The following is a 23,474-nucleotide window of genomic DNA, read 5'->3' on the forward strand; positions in this document are numbered from 1 at the left end:
GGTCTCGCACTGCGCCTTCCGTGCGTGTAGAACTGCACCTTGTTCTTCTTCAGGTGGGCTTGCACCGTGTCGAAGTCGTCGCTCGAGAAGCACGTAATTTTGGTGCCGTACCGCGTCAGTTTGTGTTCCGGCTGGACATCACATGTCAAGTCACATGTCGCCATCACCTTCGCAAGGCGGGCGAAGCTCGTTTCTTTCACCACCAGTGGGGGCTGCTTCTTCTCCCCGGCCGACTTGCCGGTTGCTGGTACCACGGGGATGGTTTTTTCTGCTGCTGGGTTCGCATTGTTGTTGTTGCTCTCCTCCGCGAGCGGGCTGAACTTGTTGTTGCTGAGCAGTTTCTCCACATCGCCGTCGTTGCCGCCATCGCCGACGTTGATCTCCTCCTTAGCCTTCCTGCGGCGAACCTTGACCACGGGACGAAATTTGCCCCCGTCCTCTCCTCCTCCTTCGGAGTCTTCCACCTCCATGCCCGTCACCGCCTGCGTCTTGGGTTGAAACCCGTCCGGTTTCTCCCACACACTTTTCCTCAAGGCCGCGTTCCAGTAGAACGTCCTTCCATTCTCAGCCCTGTGCTCCGTCCACTCACTCTCCACCGTCGCGGCCGCCGCCATGGCCGTCGGCGAAAGTTAACAAAACACCGTCAAAAACGCGCTAAGATAGCTCGAAAGACGACCAAACCCAACGAAAGTTAAACAGGGAGTGAACGTTTGTTTTGATAGTGTGCGTGAGCGCCGTGTATAAAATGACAGTTCGTCACTCCAAATTCATTTTTTTTTTGAATTCATTTTGGTTGAAAAAAATACATCCGTTAACAGAATCTTGAGATTCGTGGAAAATTTAATCAAACGGAAGCTGATTTTTTACTACAAACCTCCTTAAGAAAATTAAGCCAAAAGTTCACATTTTTTTAGTTTCTTTCCATTTCCAGTGCTTCTCATTAGTGTTCTTTGCAACTTATAAATAAAATTAACAAAATTTAATAAGCATTTTGCCTTCCTCACCTGAGGAAAGGCTATAATCCTGCTCGGAAAATGAACTTCTTTCAGAAATGTCGTAGACCCACCTTCATGTATACCTATCGACTCAGAATCGAAAACTGAACAAATGTCTGTGTGTGACCAAAATTCTTACTCAGTATTCTCAGCAATGGCTGACCCGATTCAGGTCAAACTGGTCGCATTAGACTCAGTTTAGGGTCCCATACGTCGCTATTGAATCGTTTGAAGTTTCGATAAGAAGTTCAAAAGTTTTGTATAAAAATATGTTTTCACAAATATCCGGATCTCACTTAAATGTATGTAAACTATGTCCGGATCTATCAACCGACCCATCGTTGGTTAGGTAATTGAAAGACCTTTCCAATGAATCCAAAACATTGATGATCTGGCAACCCTGTCTTGAGTTATGACCACTTAACTGATATTTATATATCTTTTTGAAGCAGGATCTCACTTAAATGTATATAAACTATGTCCGGATCCATTATCCGACCCATCCTTGGTTAGGTAATTGAAAGACCTGCCCAGCATTTTTTCAGAAAAATCAAATTTGGTCCACAATTTGGGTACCGACTTCATGCACCAAGACATGAGGCGAATTAGGGCAGCTGTTTCAAGCATGTGTTTGCTTAATATTTTCAATAATCTGAAGCTTTTCAGTTCTTTTAAATCCGCTACCCATAATTAGACTTCAGTCCAACTCACCCAGTTAACGGTAAACCTCTTCAACACAGAATTTTGATAAGAAAATTACATTCAATGGAGCAACCGATTCGATTGGTAGAAATGACAGTTCTCCCATAAGGAATACATTGCAGAAAAAGCAAAAACTGCTCGAATGGAAATGCTCTATTCCATTATACAGCAATTCCATTTGAAAAGAGCCTAAACCAAAAAAAAAGTTCTCCGATCGGGCTCAAAATTTTTCTGGGGGTTCCTTGGCCAAAATAATTAGACCCGTATTTTTTTGTTTGGCCATTAGGGTGGCCTACATCGTGCTAGGGTGGTTCAAAAAATGGCAATTTTCGTCATTTTCGCAAAAACCACTTTTTCTAAAATCATATCTCCGCGCCATTTCATCCGATTTTAGCTGTCTTAGACGCAAAGAAAGGTGATGAGTTTGGCTATTTGGGAAAAATAGTAAAGTTCCAAAATCTAGCTTAACTATTGAAAAGTCGTATGAAAACTTAAAATGGCGTTTTGACCGTGTCTGGACCAAAGAGCCTATGTCTGAAAATATTTTTATCGGATTCCTCGGAAAATTTCACATAACATATCAAAAAATTGGCGATGTCGAACCGTACGTTTTGGAGATACGATTTTTTGAAAATAAAAACTGCGTTTTTCGACGCGCCACGCGCAAAAACGGGAAAATGACGAAATCGGCAAAAAATCAACTTTTTTCACTAAAACTGCGATAACTTTAAAATTTCAGCGATGACCTATACATGTCTGGGTACCAAAATTTTCGTAATTGAGAGACGCAACTTTTGGTACCATAACATCTATAGGTCATCGCTGAAATTTTAAAGTTATCGCAGTTTTAGTGGAAAAAGTTGATTTTGCCGATTTCGTCATTTTCCCGTTTTTGCGCGTGGCGCGTCGAAAACGCAGTTTTTTTCAAAAATCATATCTCGAAACGTACGGTTCGACATCGCCAATTTTGATATGTTATGTGAAATTTTCCGAGGAATCCGATAAAAATATTTTCAGACATAGGCTCTTTGGTCCAGACACGGTCAAAACGCCATTTTAAGTTTTCATACGACTTTTCAATAGTTAAGCTAGATTTTTGAACTTTACTATTTTTCCCAAATAGCCAAACTCATCACCTTTCTTTGCGTCTAAGACAGCTAAAATCGGATGAAATGGCGCGAGATATGATTTTTAGAAAAAGTGGTTTTTGAAAAATGACGAAAATTGCCATTTTTGAACCACCCTAGCACGATGTAGGCCACCCTAATGGCCAAACAAAAAAATACGGGTCTAATTATTTTGGCCAAGGAACCCCCAGAAAAATTTTGAGCCCGATCGGAGAACTTTTTTTTTGGTTTAGGCTCTTTTCAAATGGAATTGCTGTATATTTATCTGTGAATAATCTAGTTAAAATAACTTAATTTTATGTACATAACTAGGTTTTGGAGTTACTTTCTGCTGTTAGATACACTTTAAATCCTGGTGAAGTAACTAAAACTTTATTCTTATAAATACCTTTAGAAATAAGTAAAGTTAACAGAGACATACCTTAGTTTTTTTTTTAAGTAACTTTTAGAACCGTCTTTTTGTGTGAGTGATTGATCCCCTTTTTGTATCGCGCAAAGCTCTCTCAATTTATTACAAAACTTCAAACTTAGGGATTCGTTAGAGTTTTGGAAAAGGGCTCTTTATGTGCGAATTTTCTACTATGGACGATTTATAAAACTGTCTTCTTTTAAATCGTAAGATAGATGTTTGAAATAGCTGGCCGAAATGTAAAGAATATTCAAAAAAAATAAGAGCCGTTCGTAGTGGCAGTGCGTGGCCGAATGGTTACGCTGTCCGCTTTGTAAGCGGATGATTCTGGGTTCGATTCCCATCTGCTGCAACCTTCCATCGGATGAGGAAGTAAAATGTCGGTCCCGGCGTTGGTTGTTAGGCCGTTAAGTCATTCCAGGTGTAGGAGTCGTCTCCATGCCATAAGTACAAACAACACACCAAACCAAGCCTACTCCGGTGGAATCGCTGGCGGCGGTTGGACTCGCAATCCGAAGGTCGTCAGTTCAAATACTGGGGTGGAAGGTTCCTTGGAGTAGAAAGAGGTTTGGGTGCTCTCCCCATTCAAGCCTTCGGACCCCTAGGTTCGAGCAGAAACTAGAGCAGAACTAGAGACCACAAAAGACCCGAGGGTCGTTAATGTGGATGGTTTTTTTTTTTTGTTTTTTTTTTTTTTTTTTTTTCAAGAGCCGTTCGTTTAATGAAATATACTACAGTAGCCTTCTAATTTGAACCAAATGTTTGTGATTTTTTTTCAATATTTGAGACTTTAGTCAATCAAAAGATCATTACGGAAGGTTACCAGAAATGAGCTCGTTTTTGGTTTGAAAAAACCCGTAACAATAGAACAATCCCGCTTGCCACCTGTTGTTCAACCATCAACGCACGTGGCCCCGCAAAAGGTATTATTTTCGCGCGTAACGCGTCCCCAGCTGATGTTTCCCGGTCGGCAGTGGCTAGGGCTTCGCCGCCAGTGCGCACACTCGGCCTTTCGGCGGCCGGCGATCGTTCCGTGATTCGTCGCGCTCGATGCCGAAGTCGGGGCAGGTTCGGGTCCGTTTTTTATCAGTTGGTGGCCGCGCAAAGTTTTTAAAAAAGAGCACCACGATTCTCAACTCTCAAGATTGTTTTAGTCTTCGACGGGAGTTGGTTTAGACAAGTAATAGCCTCTTCCTCTTGTAGAATAACGGATTTCTGAGTGTGGTTTTTGAATAGTTTGTATTGTAACAGGGTTTTGGTGTGATCTTACTAAGTGTTACTTGGCTGACTGCAGTTGCAGTGAAATTGTTTGCATACTTTGGTTTTTAAAGGATAATTTTGTGAAGTAGCAGTTTTGAAAATGTGTTAACGATTTGAAAATATAAACTCGTTGTTAATCGAGCTGCAACTGTGGAAAATTACCAACAAATTACAAGGAAGCTGAATTGTGCCCAAGTTGACAAACTGAAATTTAACAAGAGACCTTTGAATTGTTTGTGCATAACTGTGTTGCTTGAGTTGTGATAAAAATCTCGATGATGAGTTGAAAATCTAATAAATGTTTTTTTTTTGTTTCTCTTTCCGCCAACAGTTAGTTCAAGTAGAAACTAAATTAAATACCCAAAATCAAAATGAGCTACTCGTGGGATAAGCGCGTCGAATTCATCGTCGGTCACATGTACGGTAAGTATTGGCTTTGAAGGTGGTTGTTTAAAAAATAAAACAAACAAACAAAAATAACATGTGTGTATAATGGTGGGCTAATTTTTGTCAGCCGTGAAAAGATATTAATGAGAGAAGAAATGTATAATGTCTTATGCCGGTGAGCAAAGGTGCGAGGTGCGAGAAAACGATACCGAGGACAGAGATCCTGGTGAAGTGTACGATTAACCCTCAAAGTAAAATTAGAGCCGAGGGAAAGAATACAATACGCCTAGCCGTGAGGAATTGACATTAATTAAGCATATGACAAGTGACAAAAGTAAGCTCGTGCGGCAATTCAGCAAGTGTATAAAATGTTGCTAAATTTAATTTTGAGCACTTTTCCTCGCATCCTCCTCATTAGGGTCGGTCCTGAGGACATTCCCATCCTCTTGGAAAAAAATGGGTGGGGTGGGACACCATGCAACTTTTGAACAATGCACCGAAAGTGCATTTGACATACAAGAGACAGAGAAACAGAGAGATGCCTTGCTTTCACCCAATTGTGACCACGGGACGTTCCGAGGTCCGGAGGTCCGGCTATTTTTAAACAATTACAAACATTTCGGCATAATAATACGCGAAAGTATTTATTTCGCACGTTCAGCTGACAGATGTAATTAAATTTGAAGCTCACGAGAGAATGTTGCCTGGGGGCCGGCCACTTGGTCACCGCTTAACAATGTCCGACCGACCTGAGTGGCCATTTTTGGATTGCAGCCGTGTTATAAAAGAAGCAGTCTGGTTGGCCGCGTGTCGTCGAGCAACTTTGAACTCGACCGTCGTAAATCAATCGACGGTGTACCCTTTTGCTACCGGATTGTCGGAATCGCGTGTGGCATTGATGATTTCTGGTGGATGTTTGGCAGTTTTTGAGAATGTCTTCGATTAACTTGACGTTAATCATTGTTATCCGAGCATTCGTTGGTGAAGGTTGTCTGAATCAACATGACTCGTCGCGTCCCGGCGCAAAACGCCGGCAATATTGCCCTACCTGCGGCTCAAGCAGGCAAAAAAGTGGGAATTTCCAAAAGGAAGGTTGAGGCCTCAACTGATGGCCAAAAACCGGGAATTTCCAAAAGGAAGGTGCTTTTGGAAGTGACATCGAACAGCAAAAAGACGAAAAAGAGCGACGGTACTGTACCGATGGATGAGGAGGAGGAGAACTCTTCATCGCACGAGGAGCAGCTTTTGAAGAACAACAAGTTCGCTGGACTGCCTGACGAGGACCAGGTAGCGGAAGCAAAGAGAATGAAGTGAAACAGCGAAAGGAGAAACTGCCTCCTTTCTATGTGCGGCAATCAGCAGCAACGATCGACTTTCGAGCGGGGCTGGTTGAACTCATCAAGTCTGGGAAAGTCCTAGGCAACATTCGTCTGTGTCAGGACGGATTTAAGGTGCTGGTGCAATCCAGGCAGCACTATCAACTGGTCAAGGATTACTTGACCGAAAACGAGGCGGAGTACTTTACCCATGATGTCGTCATGGATAAGCCGTACAAAATCGTCGTCAGAGGTCTGTACGACATGCCAGTGGAGGAATTAGCTGCCGAGCTAAAAGTTTTGAAACTGGATGTGTTGGCCGTGCACAAAATGAGCCGACGCAACAAAGACATCAAGTACCGTGACCAGCTCTACCTGCTGCATTTGGCTAAGGGATCGACGACGCTTCCTGAGCTGAAGGCAATCCGAGCGGTTTTCAACATTATCGTGTCGTGGGAGCGATACCGACCAGTGCATCGTGACGTCACACAATGCTTCAACTGCCTGGGCTTCGGGCACGGAGGTAAGAACTGCCACCTGAAGCGTCGTTGCGCCAAATGTGGTACTGATGCGCACATCACGTCCCAGTGCATCCAAGATTCGCTGGTGAAGTGCCTCAACTGCAACGGTGAGCACTCGTCAACCGACCGAAAGTGCCCCAAGAGAGCTGAGTTCGTGAAAATTCGGCAGCAAGCATCGACGAAGAATCAGCCTCAGCGTCGTAGAACTCCTCCAGCCCTGGTGGAGGAAAATTTTCCAACCGCGACGCCAGGTCCCGAACATGGCACCGTTGCCGTTGGATCCCAGGAAGAGAGCTGAGGTGAATCATCCACGGCCGGGTTCCAGCCAGGAGCCGAGACCGCCACCACCGGGCTTCAGCCAGGAGCCAAGACCAACCCAAGAACCAGCAGTTGAGGAAAATGGTAATGATCTTTACACCTCAACCGAACTCCTCAATATTTTCAAACAGATGTCCGCTGCACTGCGTGGATGCAAAACCAAGACCCAGCAGATTGAAGTGCTGACCTCGTTCGTCATCCAGTATGGATCGTAGGTCCCTCAAGCTGCTGAATTGGAACGCTTGCTCCATTAGGAGGAAGAACTTAGAGCTGGTGGATTTTCTTCGCGAGAAGGAGATCGACGTAGCTGCCATCACGGAAACTCATCTGAAGCCCGGTGAAAAAGTTTATCTGCAAAACTACAAGATCGCGACGCAGCTCGATAGGACCACCTCTGGAGGAGGAGGTGTGCTTGTCGCTGTTCATCGTGATCTCAAGCCACGCCGGCTGCCACACTTTAAGCTGGACATCATCGAGGCCGTTGGAGTGGAAATTCCCACTTCGGTTGGCCCAGTACTCTTCATTGCTGCATACTGCCCACGTCAGGTGAATTCCAGAGATGGTTCAGCAGCAAAACTGAAGGGCGATATCCAGAAGCTGACACGGCGGAGCGCAAAGTACATCATCGCTGGTGACCTCAACGCGAAGCATGAAGTTTGGGGCAACAGCAGGAGGAATCGGAACGGAGTGATTCTGCACAACGATCTGCAAAACGGATACTACAACGTTGTGAGTCCGGATCGTCCAACGAGGGTGGCTCGGTCTGGGAATCACTCAATCATCGATTTCTTCATTACCAATATGGCTGAGAACGTGGCTCATCCTGAGGTGTTTGAAGAGTTGAGTTCTGATCACTATCCGGTGGTTGTGGAGGTTGGAGCTTCCGTTACTCCGCAGCGGCAACCAACCCGGAAAGATTACCACAACGTTGACTGGCAGCAGTTTCAGCAAGTGGTCGACAGCAACATCGACTATGATCAACAGCCGGAAACTTCTGCTGATATTGATCGTTCGCTGGAGGTGATCCAGCAGGCTATCAACCAAGCAGAGGCTGCCAACGTTCGGGAGGTTCCTGTTAATTTTAAGGTAACTGATATTGACGTAGATACTAAACACTTGATTAGACTTAGGAATGTTTATAGGAGACAATATCAACGGACTGGGGACTATGACAAAAGATTTCAGTGAACAATTTGAACAAAATCATACAAGACCGACTTGACAATATCAGAAATCAAGAATTTTCAAAACATGTAAGCCAGCTTGGGAATTATTCAAAACCATTTTGGAAACTTTCAAAAGTTCTTAAAAACAAACCAAAGCCTATTCCTCCTCTTATTGTTGAGGATTCTCCTTTGATTACATCCGAGGAAAAGGCAAATGCACTTGGGCTTCATTTTGTTAGTTCTCATAATCTTGGCGCTTCCATGACCAGCCGTAAAGAAACATCAGTTGCCAATAGTATTTCAACAATCAATGACTCTACCTTTGAATTTCCTGCAGATTCCCATGTTTCTGGTGAGGAAGTCAAAGTTGCAGTTAAACAAATGAAAAATATGAAAGCTCCAGGCTTTGATAACATTTTAATCTGGTGTTGAAAAAACAGAGTGATCAGTTCTTTCAACATCTAGCCAATATTTTCAATAAATGTTTGCAACTTGGTTACTTCCCCACCAATTGGAAACTGGGCAAAGTCATACCAATTTTGAAGCCTCAAAAGATCCAACATCGCCAACAAGTTATCGTCCCATTAGTCTTTTGAGTAGTCTGTCCAAACTCTTTGAGAAGGTCATCTATTCAAGGCTTTTGGATTTTACCAACGATAATAATATAATTTTGAATGAACAGTTTGGCTTCCGAAAGGGACATAATACTGCTCATCAGCTCACGAGAGTAACTAAAATCATCAAGCAGAACAAGCTTGAGTCTAAATCAACTGCTATGGCTTTGTTGGATGTTGAGAAGGCTTTTGACAATGTTTGGCATGATGGTTTGATACATAAACTGTATTTATACGGTTTTCCAATGTATCTTATCAAAATTATCCAGCACTATCTTTCGGAGAGATCGTTCAGGGTTTTTCTGAATGGGATTGCTTCTGGATTATTCAACATTGATGCTGGGGTTCCCCAAGGAAGTATTCTTGGCCCACTTCTGTACAATATTTTTACATCTGATTTGCCTACTCTTCCTGGTAATGGTGTGTTGTCACTTTTTGCTGATGACACTGCCGTTATTTATAAGGGTAAAATAACCAGATATTTAGTTGGCCGTCTTCAGAAGGGTCTTGACGTTCTTTCCGAATACTTTGGCGACTGGAAAATTCGCATAAATGCAGCCAAAACTCAAACCATCATTTTTCCACTTTCCAAATCGGCCAGATTTGTCCCAAAGGATGATGTTTTGATTAAAATGAATGATGTTTCAATACCCTGGTCAAAGGAAGTTGTCTATTTAGGTCTCATACTTGACTCGAAACTATTGTTTCGGCAGCATGTAGACAAAATATTGAACAAGTGCAGCATTCTCATCAGGTGTTTGTATCCTTTAATTAACAGAAAATCAAAGCTTTCTTTGAAAAATAAGCTAGCAGTTTACAAACAAATAATTTACCCCGTTATTGAGTATGCAGTACCTGTTTGGGAGTGTTGCGCTAGAACTCATAAATTGAAGCTCCAGCGTGTCCAAAACAAGGTACTCAAAATGGTTTTGAATGTTCCTGGCTGGACAAGATCAAGTGAGGTTCATGAATTAGCAGAAGTAAAAATGTTGGATCAGAAGATTCAAGAAAAATGTTTGAAATTCAGGGAAAAATGTGCTATATCTGAATACCCCTTGATTCAAGGATTGGTTTAGTTTATGGTAAGATTAAGTTAGTTTTAGGTTAGGTTATGTTTTCTTAAATTTTTTTCCTCATTGTACCTAGTGTTACAAAAATGATAAATCATATACTTCTAAAGTTAAGAAAATGAACAGTGTTTAAATCACGAAAAGCAAACTAAAGCTGAAGAGCCACAGCTGACCACTTATTATGTAAACCAAATGTAATTATTATAAAAAAGATTCAATAAAGTATATTTAATTCAAAAAAAAAAAAAAAAAACTTGACGTTAAGCCTTAAAGATATTTAATCGCGTGTTTTTTTTTTTTGGGAACTTGAAATCAGTTCAAGAATTCGATCTTCAACCACGCATCACAGCCGTTAACATCCTGTAGGCATCTCACTGAGCTGCTCTTTTTGCTGCTCTCATGTAGTGAGTGGAAAATACCAGCATCCAACACCACCCACCTGTTGCTTGCTTGGTCTTTAAGTAATTTTTCCGCAATGAGAATCATCATTTGCTGGATTGTTTGATTGAAATTTAATTTCAACGATTCCTGAAGGAGTTTTTTTTTCTACTTGAATGTTTTCAGGTTGAATAAAAATCATAGTTGAAATTAGCTTGGGGACCATCCGTAAACCACGTGGACACTTTTTTGGGAATCTGTGACCCACCCTGTTAGAGGGCCCCCCCTAAAGTGTCCACGTGGTTTATGGATGGTCCCTTGCTTAAATTTTCAGTTAAGCTTTGGAGATAAAGTGTACCTTTATTTTTTTATTTGGTTAACGGGGATGCTTAAAACAACATCCCTCACACAGGGAATAAATAGAATTGACTTGAATAAGGGGAGAATCTGTTTGTGCTTTGTGAGATTATATTGCTCGACAGAATCACCCCTAGAACCATCAGGACTTAATTTTGGGATTTTGCCTTCCCAAAAATTCGAGATCCTTCCATAATCCAACATCGACCCGTAAATAAATCCGGGTAACCGCTCTTTCTAGCCGGTGAAACAAAACGTATAATTTTTCCTCCCAATTGAAGGGGCACATGTTTCTCCATCTTCAAACATCGAGTACAAACATTTTTTCCCCTCTACTTTCTGCAAGCTTTGTTGTTTTTCCGACGAAAAGAGGCAAAATTCAGGTTTCAACCGAAACGAGAGCAGAAAATTATTGTAAATTGAAACAAAACACCGCCGCCACTCTCAAACACAGAGAGAGAAAAAGACTGCAAAAATTAGTGTGATTCGCCGTGAAATTGTGTGTAATTCTACAGTGTTGCACAGATTGGTTGAAATCGCACTTAAAGTCTAGCTCGCACACACCCCATTTTCCCGCGGAGTCGAAGTCAGGCCAAGTCGGTGATGTTTTCTCGGAAATCGTAACCCAAACTTATCTTTTATGAAAAAGGTTATCTGGGCAAGGCTGCTCGCGTTGCCGGGGTCGGAAAAAGCCACCCCGTAAGATGATGTTTAGAGTTTGAAAGTGAAAACGAATAAAACATACTTGTGTGTACATTTGTTGTTGTTTTCCGCGGGAAAGATACGAGGATGGTGGTGCAACAGTTGGTTTTGGGTCCCGCGAAGATGCTGCGGGAGCTTCTTAACGTGGGGGAAAATTGATTTATGGCTTCACGGTATGCAACCGGGTCGACAGTTTTTTTTTCGGTTTTTTTTTTCGTTTCTGTCGGAGGACCTGCCAAACGAAAACAAAAGTGGGTTGGACACGTGCCTTGAATCTGCAGATTGGTTCCTGCCAGCTATTTCTAGGAAGCTGACATTTAGGAAAGAACATTCCCAGGGAAAGCAAGTGTTTATGGAAAAGAGTTTGAAGTAATTGAAGCTGATTATAAATAGGTTGATACATTTTTCAAGCGTAAATAGTATCTCAAAGAAATTACATTTTACAACATTTTTAAAATACTAAGCAAGACTTTAACATTCAATTGCCGAAATCAGCTCAAATTCTGTTAAGAATAGTTAAACAAATCAACCGAAAGTTCAGCTCTTTTCAATTGGTCATCAATGTTGAAATGTTTATAAAAAATCTCCTCAAATTTAAAAGATCATAAAACCTTAACATCAATAACAAAATTGCCATTCGACATTGTTAAAACTTAAATCTCTGTTTGATGGAGACGCCTAGTATTTATGACATTTGAACTCTTTGAACTTGAGCGTCTTTTTCATATAATCTTATCTATCATATTCAGATGATCATAGGTGTTCAAATCCAATCTGAAGCAATAAAGTATTACACTACAACTCTGGTAGTTTGACATCTTTTTGTTTGACACTTTTTGGTTTGTACTCCGTTGGCTTGAGAAAAAACATAAAAGGTTACAAACTGTCCCTATTCTAGCAGTAATTCCGATAGACGATACACTATTAAAGCCGATTTTCATAGATTTCGATATCGGTCGTTTATCTGAAAACCTTTATGATAAATCAATTATTTTTAAGATCTGACAACTCTGTTTTGAGACGTTGGACCTGTGGAGTTTTTCAAGTCTGTCTAACTGTCTATCGATTGATAAGTGTCAAAAATTTCCTGTGAATTTCTTGAGTTTGATGATCTGGCATCCTGTCATGGATAATCTTCTTTGAACTTTGAAGAAAACTATGTAGTCTTCTGAACCCCTTTGTCACTCGCAAAAAGCTCTAACCGCGCTCAAAAGAATGCTCTTCATTGTGCACCGCAACATTCCACGCACGTTTTCAATCAGCATAGTTAGAACAATTCAATTTGCACCTTGGTTTGCCGATTCTCCTACATTTCCCTCAAGAAGCAAAGTCCACCACCAAGAACGCTAGAAATCACGTCAAACTGTGGCTTGGGAGCATGCACCCGAGTGCTTTGTGCCCACTTTGAGTGGGGTCAAATTTGCCAAAGGGTGGCGAATGTAACTTTGGCATGGCATCATTTAGAATTCAAAGCTGGAAAGCGAAATATTACCCAGGGCGCCTCACGAACGCCCGAGCAGCTCGTAAAAAGACACATTATGTAGAGCGAAAAAAAAACTTGAAACAGCATTTCAATATTCGTGGCTGGCGTGGGTAAATTATTGGTCGTATCGAACAAATATTTTTAACCGCAGCAATTTCCCGCGGTCTCCTCCCGGTCAAGGGTACTCGCGGCTGGCACAAAAGTTGTACCTTTATCCGCCGCTAGGGACTGTGCACATGTACGCGATTCGGCAGTTCGGCAGAGAGCACACTCGCTAGGTTATGCAAATTTGAAATTTCACCGCGTCCTTTGAATTAAAGCGAAACGGATCACGGCATTCGAAGGCCCAAACGAAAGTATAAGTTGGAAAGTTGTTTCGCGGTTGCAAAACCTCCATATTTAATCAATACACATCAAATGAAGAATCGGTTCAGTGAGAGCTTTGAAGAAGATTCCTGAACCATCGGGCGTCTCCACCATTTCCGCGAGTCCAAACTAAGTTTAACGACACCACGTGGTGCAGAGATAGGCCTACAACTAGAAACGGAGACATCAAATTCTCGTTAAAATTTCATTAGTTCCGAAGTGAAAGTGAGACTGTATCACTCATTCACAGCTCATTTGCAGTCTTCTTTAATTTAGTTTTTTTTGCCTGATGTCTCGAACATCAACTCTTCCTTCTTGAGAGGCTGGCTGGCTGGCACGCGATTCCGATCACTTTCCGTGCCACACAATTCGACAAGGATGTGGTGTTCGATGGCCATAAAAGTTAAGGGCCCTCTTCGTCGCGCTGGGACACTCGATAAGACAGCGAGCGAGTATTTGCGGAAATGGCTGGGGAGTATAGCTTTGTGGTGTCTATACTGCTTGCTGCCACTAGCAGTGGATATTTGCGGATCGAACTAACCCGGTTGTTCAGTTGGATCATAAGTTGATATAAAAATGAGAAAATAATACTTGGGCACTCTAAGGAGAGTGATTTTTTTCAAATATCAAAACAATCGACCTAGCTGGCAACGTTGAGTCTGAGAAAATATTGCAAAATCTAAGAGTTATCAAACAACTTGTTGAGAAAACTATAGGAACTCGTTTCAAACCTTCTAATTTGTCGAAAAGAAACAAGTCTGGAGTTTTTTTTAAAAGGTCCAATAAATCAAATTTCCAGGTTTTGCTTTATGGGTGTTTTTGAAACCGCCTTGAGTCAGTGGTATTGAAAAACACCCAAAATGCAAAAACTAAAATTTTGGTTTATTGGACCTTTTCAAAAAAAAACTCCAGAAGTATCTATCTAAACTTAAGCCACGTTCACTCAATTTATAAATTGTCAGAAGTTCTAGAGAACCGTTATTCAAACCAAATGAGACAATTGACAAAAAATAGTATTAGATTAATTTTACCATTTATATTTTCTTATAATAATAATGGCAATCGGTGGAATTTCGGCATGGTGCAATTTTTTGACCGAACCCATTTTAGAAATTCTTCTAGTTTGTTGATTTGCTTCAAAATTAGCACGAGTCGCCAAATTAATGCCCCGCTGAACGCTGATAAGCACAATTTCAAGCTAATTTCGAACTCCATCATTCATGTGCGCTTCCCACCGTAATCAAACCATTTTCTGCTCTATTATTAATACGACTACTTCCGGCCCGCCACATGGACGAATATTTTTCATTCTGCGGGCAAACGTTAATGTGATATTTAATTACAAAGTGACTTTCATCATACCTTGATTCGGTTACAAATTGCACCTCGTTGCAGCAACAGAACCAGTGTGAAACTTTACCATTATCAAAATGCAATTAGGTGGTTCCCGTGTGGGGTTCACAACTCGTCACCGTGTACACACATGTTACCTCGTTTTTTGATTAAATAGACTCGTTAGTTCCAGTAGGTTAACTCACTGAATATTTGCGTTTTTTTCTGTTCCAGATCTTGACAACAACGGCTTCCTGGACAACAATGACTTCCAGTGCATGGCTCTGCGTGCCACCGTCATCGAGGGCAAGGGAACCATCAACCCAGCTCGCCTGAATGAGTACCGCACCATCATGAAGGCTCTGTGGGACGAGATCTCCGCCCTTGCCGATTTCGATAAGGTAAGTTAACCCCCTCTCTCCCCACCAAAATCGAAGCAGCAAAGTTCAATTCATCTCACCTCAGTGGGTAGTGGTGTGTGGGGGAGGACACTCTGTTCAAAGTTTACACAAAATTACCCCTAATTATCCATTCCGCGGCCGGGTGGGTGTTTGCACGCCTCGTTGGCAGTACCCACAGTTGTCGTCGCCCCGAAGGCATCGCCATGCCACCCACTAAACTCTCTCTCTTGTCGACTCTGGTCGACTTCCACGGTGGAAGGAGTAACGAGATAAGGAGCGCAATATTATCCGGTTTTTGTCATTCAGAGAATGTCCGTTCTTGTTGCAAGAAGTTCTCTCTCAAAACACAGGTTGTATTGTTTCAAAAGTTGTTGAACTTCTCGTGAAAGTGTTAATTAACTGAATGATAGCGGCCAATTTTGGGAAGTTCCAATGACACCGTTTCTAGGCTGTAGCCTGTAATTAAACGAGCTTCAAACAGTTGGCTAATTTACTCACCTGTTGCTTCCACATTCTTGGAATCGACTTTGCAGTCCATTTTCCCGGGAATAGGACGAATGCTCACTTGTTTTTCGGTGAGATTCTACGAAGTAACGAAAATAACATGATTTCATTAGTGCAAAATAACTTAACTTTTCTCGCTCAGATGCCAAACAAAGCTTCTCCACTTAATACCAATTGTTAGAAATATTTGATGGAGGTGCATAGTTGATCATCAAAACTCTAAAAAATATCAGCCAAAAATTAAAAAAAAAATCTCTAGGGTGAATCCAACTTCAAACGCATAAATGAGCTCACTTTAAAGAACGCGTTTCTTCTAAACACGCCCCGCTTTTGACTGTGCTGTCCCACCATCATTCCATCACAAAAGGCAACACAGCACGGCCTAATTGATGTTCTGTCTTATTACTGCTCCGGTGATTTCATTATTTGCGTCGCCCATGCTGTGACATTTTGCCTAGCAAATGTTTTGATATTAGAGCTACGATTTATGTCTGCGGACAGTGTGTGCGGGCGAAAAGTGGGCATAATTTTACTTTTTACTGTTCTTGCCAAAGTTTTTCAAGTTGTCTGAAAATTTAAATGTGCAAAAACATCAGAAAGTACAGAACGGATTCGTCAATTTGAATTTAATTTCGCTACATCGAATGTCCACTTATTCGATTAACCCTATTATTCGACGATTACCCAGCACGTAGTTTCAAGCTTTTGAAAACTGTCAGTTGTTCCATTCAAATCAACGAATCCACTATGTTTTAAGAGTTAATTAAACGACCATGCTTCTCCATTACATTACTTAAGCTGGGATGGAGACGCATGGTATTTCAGTTTTCAATAAAGTGTTGTTTGAACAATCACACTTCAAATCCAGCTTTCAAGCTCTACACAAATTTTGAGCAAATTTACCCAAAAAAAATGCCACTTTCCTCCTTCAAACCACCCACTGTGCAACGTGGGAAAGCTGCCACGTGCTCTTCAAATGAAAACACACTGTTTATCTTTCATTTCCAATTTCGCCCACCCACACTCACACATACTCCGTGAGAGTCAGAGAGAGAGAGAGTTTCGTCTTTTTTTTTCGCTGTTCATCTACTGGAAAACTGCACGTTTGAAGGTGGAGTGCATACGGTGTAAGAGCGTGTACGGCGCGAATCACTTTTGCGGTTTGTTGCCACCAATTAGCACGTGATTTGGGGCGGATTTTGCTTCCCGCCAGACCACACACCTGGACTTTGATTAAAGCTGTGGAAAAGATTTTCTTTGATTGGATATTCGGTGGAGTCTAAAGTTGGTGGATTAACCTGTTTCGAAAAATTTCCATTAATTTTTGAAAATAGTATATTATTCGCAACCCAACTTGTCTCAAAATTCTCATCAGTTTTTCTTATCACATTATTTTTTTTAATACGGAATTTTACAAGAATTTCTTTTTTTTTCTTCCCAACAGGATGGCAAGATCACCACCGATGAGTTCAAGCAGGCCGTCCGAACGACCTGCCTGGGCAAGCCCTATGCCGATTTCCCCAAGGTAAGTGAGATGTTCTATTTTGGCGGGAAAGCTAGCAGAAAAATGCTGCTAAATTTTGCAAACACAAGAGTAATGTCCAGTTTGAAATAAAAACAAACAAAACTTAAACAATTTCGATTGTCTCGTTCGATCTCCGTCAGTGGTTGGAGATCACGCAGCAGGGATTTCCGATTATTGTGTTTATTTGTAAACAGCAATAACCGGGCGCAAATTAAGCACCACAATTATCTACGCGCTGAAAATGGGCCAGTTTGCAGTTGGAGTTGGTGGTGAATATCTAAATCAGTTGTAAGACAAATAAACTGACCGATTTTTTAAATTTTACTTAGACTATGCTAGCCAATTTGTAACTCTTAGAATACTAAACAAATCATTTTTGTTTGATTCAAATCTTCTTTTATGTGATATGGTACGTAACAATCTCAAATGACAAGAAACTCCGAGGAGATATCCAATTAAATTTTCAGCTTCCGTCTTTTTAACAAGAAGCTTGTTCTATTCGTAGAAAAGCACCTCACACGTGCTTTCTAGACATACTTTTTGCCAGTCAGTCCGACTGAGTTTTCTCTTCCTGAAAGATCTCGACTTTATTTATAATAAAATTACACCTCGTTTTTACCAGGAAATGAAAGACTTAACTTGTCGTCTCTCCCTTCCCAAAAAAACACGACGCCAGTAACATAACTTACTCGCCAAACAAACATGCCATTTGTGCAATGATTAACACTGGCCATTGTGCGTGTGTAAAGTGTATTTTAAGTACGTTCTAACGACGCTCCGATGCTGCGATGCCCCGCACAAAAGTAGCTTAATTTATAATTATCAAATTCGCACGTATTCTGCGTGTGTCTATTTTTAATGACATCTACGCGCCACTTTTAATTGGTGCGGGATTTGACAAATACCACGCGGCTCCATTACACTGCCGATGCGTTCAAATTTTTGCGAAACTTGTTTGTTCTAGAAAGGGGGGAAATCAAACGTGAAGCATAGCGAGACACACAGTAAAAAGCTTAAAAATAGAAAGTTAAATAACTGTTTGAAATTTTACAATATTTCAAATCTTTCAGCGTCAAAAATCTTCACGACGCGTGTCAAAAAATGATTCCTCGGAAAGGGGGCTCAGTTTTTCCTCACCTTTCCACCCACCGCTTTTTTGTGTGTAGTTTGTGGACAGAAAGGGAGCAACCAACAAAACACTGGTTGGCTGATTCCGACGCTGCTGCCCTCGGGATGAACGCGGGTTCAACATTTTTATTTATTAACTTTGCGGGAGAAAAGTAGAGAATAATTAATGACTCCGCTTACACGACGCGATGACTGATGGCCACGGTGAGGCAATTCCCCACCAAAAGTGGCGACTAAATCAATTTGGATCATGTCTGGTGTCACTTGGGAAAGTGGTTGGCAAATCCGTTGAAATTTAGGCAACTGAAAAGCTAATTTGATCCCTTGATTATGCCTCAAGATGACAAACGTTCAAACTTATCAGATATTTTTATTGTTTCTATCATGTAAATGCCATGACCTCTAGAGAAACAAAGCATAAATCATTTTGTTTAAAAATGGCTGAAAACTATTTAGCTCAAATTCCTAACAGATCACAAAGCCCAGCAGCGCAGCCCTTCCTAGTACTAGAACTAGTTTCGATTCCCATTTGGTCTCTACGATGAAGCCATAAATTAAGCCGCTACCAAAGGATTCTTGAAGGCCACGGACAATGCCAACATGGTGTGCTCATTTTAATGGCATGTACTCGTAAATTCCGCGAAACGGCACTGCGAGAGAGTTGCCTTCTTGCCTCGAACATTGTGGCATCCACTAAGAAAAGTACAAATGTGAACAAATACTTTGAGTTTTCCACAAAAAAAAACAAACGTAAAATTTAAGGACAAGTCTTTCTGGCTCAATGTTAAAATAATTATTTTAAAACACAATTTTCAAATTCAAACTGTTGCTTACTGTGCCCACACAATTGGTCAACACCGAAAGAGAAACCAAAATTTCTTGTTTCCACCCGGTATGACCCTATAAATAAGCTGCAGCCCTTGCGTTTGCAGCGGACAGCTTCCGCCTCGGGCTGGTTCCAACAATGCCTTCACCAAAGATAGCAACAGCAGCTAAATTAGCTGGCAATAGAACGCCACTTAACGCAACATTGACACGCTTGAAATTGTCCCTTCGGTGGGGGCAACAATTGAATTTCATGAGTTATGCTCGAACATGGCGTGTACATTAAACATTCACGAGCCTTGTCCTCGTTGAAGAAGGATGAAATGTTCGGCTTTTGTCATCATATTCGTGAGAAAAGTGGGATTTTCGTGTTGGACTTGATATTAGGCCCACCTCATGGAGCGATTTCAATTAAATTTGAGCATCAAGAGAAACTCTTCCTGCAAATTTGCATTGATTGGCGTTGCTGGACTAAAGCGATTCAGGTTGGTGGGCGGTTTCAATAAAGCAATAGTCGAGAATGGGACAATTTATGGTACACACTTCAGCTGTGGGATAGATGGCAGCCGTTTAGAAATTTTCTTAGGGTGTCCTTGCCTAGAAAAGGCTGAAAATTTTGGTGAATGTTAAAAAATACAACAAAAATGTCAAAACGTTTTCCGATACAACCTTATTCTGCAGAATCAAGTTTGTTCGAATTACTTGTTTAGAGCGGATCCTGTAAAATAAAGCAGATATTAGACTAAGACATTTATGTTTGCCCTCATATTTTTGCCACAACGTCAGACCTGCATACATTTTGAATTGTTTGCGAGTTTGGTCATTGTCAAACACGAAAAAAAAATTGTTTGTAGTCTTGCAAAAACTGAATACCAGAGGTTGAAATTTCATTATTCATTTGACTAACGAATCTGTTCGGTTCTTGCATTGTAAGCATTGTTATATTTGAAGTTCTTACTGCTCATATGAAAGAACTCTTGACTGGTTTTCAACGGCTTTTTTTTCAAAATAAAACCACCCTAGCATGCAACTCTGTTATCTACCAAACAGCGACATAATTGCAAGCAGAACTCAAGTACATTTCGCCCAACAAGCAGCCCAACCAAACCATGTGACATCCCCCGGCCACATTGCTGCAAATGATTTGTGGCTTTAATATCTGCCTGACTCAACCAGCAAGCACCGGAAATGGAGCCAAATTTCGCAATTATACAAAACTTATTACGCGCTGCGATGCTTCCTCAGAACTCGTAGGCCTGCAATGGCTTCAAAGGAGACGCAGGGTGGCCGCTTTGTTCTCTCGAGTGGAAAATTACAGTTCAGCACCTGCTCGGTGCTGCAACTTTTCCAAAGTTGGACGGAAAACCATTCGGGATCACAAATTCCTCTTCCCGCCAATCGCGCCTCGTGGACATTTCTACTCCGATTTTGGCAAAAACCACTTCCCGGAACCCGGGCGGAACTTCACAACATCATTACATGGCACCCCACCCTCTTCTACTTCTGTGTTGACTTCTCATCAGTAGCTAGAGAGCAGAAGCAGAACGCCCTTGAGAGAAAGCAGTAACACATTAACGGAGTCGTCGGTTCCTCTTGGCCACCCCCCCACTCGCAAGCTAAGAGGCCGCGACGACCATATCACGACCAAAGAAGCTGTTTTACAATGAAAATTTAATATGCAAACTTCGGCACAGACAAGCATACAGGTTTTATTTAATGAAACGGAGATTTCGAATGAATTTATCCGCTTTTACCATGTTTCTAGTCAGCGTATAACTGTCACTTTATTGCACACGTCTCTAAAATAACTCACTTCATGTATAAACATCACAAAAATGTCACCTGAAGTATTTCCGATCTTTTGATACCCATACATCTAGGTTTTCTATAAAACCCACGATTTTAAATACCTAGGTAAAAACGTTGTTATGGTTTTGTTTGAGCAATCTGCCAAAAATGTATGGAATTTCGTAATTTTTGTTCTCGTGGATCAAACTTACTTTTTGCCCAGGTATTTAAAAACGTGGGTTTTATAGAAAACCTAGATGTATGGGTATCAAAAGATCGGAAATTTTATGCCCTTTTCGATGCCACATAGGTTGACTTAAGAATTGTGGACCGGTTCGAATGCCGGCGGATTTTCCGACGACGTAATTCCGGGTTGGTACGAAATTCCAACGAAAAATCTATTCTATCGATACAAATACTCCCAAAACGGTGTTATACCCACTCCAAAATGTTTATTTAGCAATTATATGGTAATATATTGACATTTAGTTGAATTAAAAGTTTGCAAAATTAAGTTTAGATAAGTTTTATATAGAATTTCCAGAGTTATATAAACTTTTATACTAAGTAGTTAGTAAACTTTATATTCAACCCAAATCATTTTTTTAATCAGTCAAGGATGCCTATTTGGAGTTGGGAGACTGGATTTATGGTGATTTGTCAACAAATAACATTATTTATGTTAATTTTTCGAAAGGTGTACAAACTTTTTTTGCACCTTTTTTATTTTCGTAATAGTATTTGTTATATAACTTTTTATAGAAATCATCTTTTCATGAGCTGTTTGTAGCAAAATGTTTGGCATGAGTTTCTGAACAAAACGTAGTACTAGGTTCCTGTCAAACTTTAAATTCTTTACATGTTTCATCACAAAATGTGCATAGTGCTCAAGGGGTGTAAATACTTTTTTTACATACTGTATACTTTTTGGGGTAAATTGTATGTCTATTTCTCTATGGTCACAAGCGCGAGCCCGTAACTTTGCCATGACACGAAGATGGTTTATATTGCCTCCAACGACGACGACGACTGGCTCAGTGCGTTCCGGAGGTATTAAATTGTATTTCAATTCAAGACTACTTTAAAAATAATCCCAACTCAGTCTTCAGAACACATGCTCGAAATCTCTTGACGGAGCAGGACGTTTCGGGTCATCATCACTAATTCACGGTGACATAATTAGCACGGGGCGTTCGCCTTAAAATCCTTTCTGCACATACGGATTGAAAGCATTTAGACTTGGTTATCGGTGCAAATTGCGTGATATAGTGAGGACTTTACGACTCTACCAACCAAATGCACTAATTGTGTCCACTTCATTTCGCAAAGTGAGGCTCAGAGGCCGTTTGTGGCAAACATAAAACAGAACGCCAAATCCTTCGGCGGACTTTAGTTTGGGGGGGAAAATCCTATCAGATTACGAAACGGAGGGAGGTCGTAAAATGCTCATCTTGTGGAAAGCTCGCTTCATTATCTGGCAATTATTGAAATTTGGCTCGATTTCTTTCCACATTAGGACGCCGCTGGCAAGCGAATTTGATTAGCAGACACATTTCGACGTTGTGATGATTTGAAATTTGGGTGGATCTGCAGCGATAAAATTTGTTCGATTTTTAAGAACATTGAGCGCCAATTTTCATCTTGAATCTGTTTTTCTCTCTCTCTTTCATTTCCACAGGCCATGAAGGCTTTCATTGATGCCCACTACCAGATGATGGACATCAACAACGACGGCCTGGTCAGCATAGAGGAGTACCGTTACAACTGCATCACCAGAATCGCTCTGGATGACATCAAGCAGGTCGATGATTCCTACAACAACCTCGTCAGCGTAAGTACAAAAATGCCACGAAGCCGAAAATTACGCCCCGTTACTGAAAGACCATGCGTCTCCATCAATTCATCAAAATCGGTCGTAAATTTCCGGTTATCAAGCAATTTGTCAACCATACTCACTACTGTTTTCCCATCCAAACCCAACAGGACGAAGACAACAAGAAGGGAGGAATCACCCTGCAGAGATACCAGGAGCTGTACGCCCAGTTCATGGGTAACGAGAGCGACAAGTGCCCAGCCATCTACCTGTACGGCCCAATCCCCGAATAAGCTGCTCAAACCAACATTCGAAGATTCACCATCTATAGTCGAACAAAACAAAAATCACCACCAACAACCGTATAACGTAACCGCTTCTGCTTAACACACGCGTAAGCTAACACCAGCAAGTTTCATGTATTAAGCAGTTATAGCGTCGTAAAATCAGAGAATGATGCTAGAAGGTGCGAAAGAGGAAAAGATCTAAATCAACTTCTCGATCAAACACCATCCTGATTCGAATACTAAAACATCCCAACTATACTGACTACTGACTGTAAAAAAACATCCAAGCAGAAAAAGTCAATGTTAATTATGAAAAAATATTAATAATAAACAACAAAAAAAACAAAAAAAAACTACCAAAAAAACAACTCTAGCAATCATCATCCAGCGATTCAGATAACAGCCCGAATCCATCCTCTTTTGCTGCCCTTGGTAGACGACCATGGACGACCATCACCACTGGTGGTGAGTTCCGATCGGGCCCACTTCCACCACCAAACCACGGCCGGGTCGGACTCACCGCAATAGAAGCTTGGCTAAACAGCGCAGCTCTATTGCTTTTTTTGTTACTTTTTTCAGTTCATTCATTGAAAATAAAACTTTTTTTCTTTTCACAAACAGCTAGGCGCATTTGCGCAAGCAAATGTGTTAGCCCGTTTGCTTTATTAAATTGTTGATTTTTTTTTTTTTCGTTATTTGC

The 23,474-nt window shown here is 41.2% G+C and overlaps 1 protein-coding gene across 1 annotated transcript; it reads left to right on the forward strand.

The window, feature by feature from the left end:
• The first annotated feature begins 4,313 nt into the window (after nt 1–4,313).
• Nucleotides 4,314–22,961, forward strand: LOC6032448 (sarcoplasmic calcium-binding protein 1). The gene is made up of 6 exons (XM_001842992.2): nt 4,314–4,413; nt 4,825–4,916; nt 14,738–14,904; nt 16,853–16,933; nt 22,353–22,505; nt 22,658–22,961. The coding sequence occupies exons 2-6, from the start codon at nt 4,865–4,867 to the stop codon at nt 22,778–22,780; spliced, it is 576 nt and encodes a 191-aa protein (XP_001843044.1). The 5' UTR covers nt 4,314–4,413; nt 4,825–4,864; the 3' UTR covers nt 22,781–22,961.
• The last annotated feature ends 513 nt before the right edge of the window (nt 22,962–23,474 follow it).

Source organism: Culex quinquefasciatus, chromosome 2 (assembly GCF_015732765.1).
Source record: "Culex quinquefasciatus strain JHB chromosome 2, VPISU_Cqui_1.0_pri_paternal, whole genome shotgun sequence".
In the NCBI taxonomy this organism is placed as follows: Eukaryota; Metazoa; Arthropoda; class Insecta; order Diptera; family Culicidae; genus Culex; species Culex quinquefasciatus.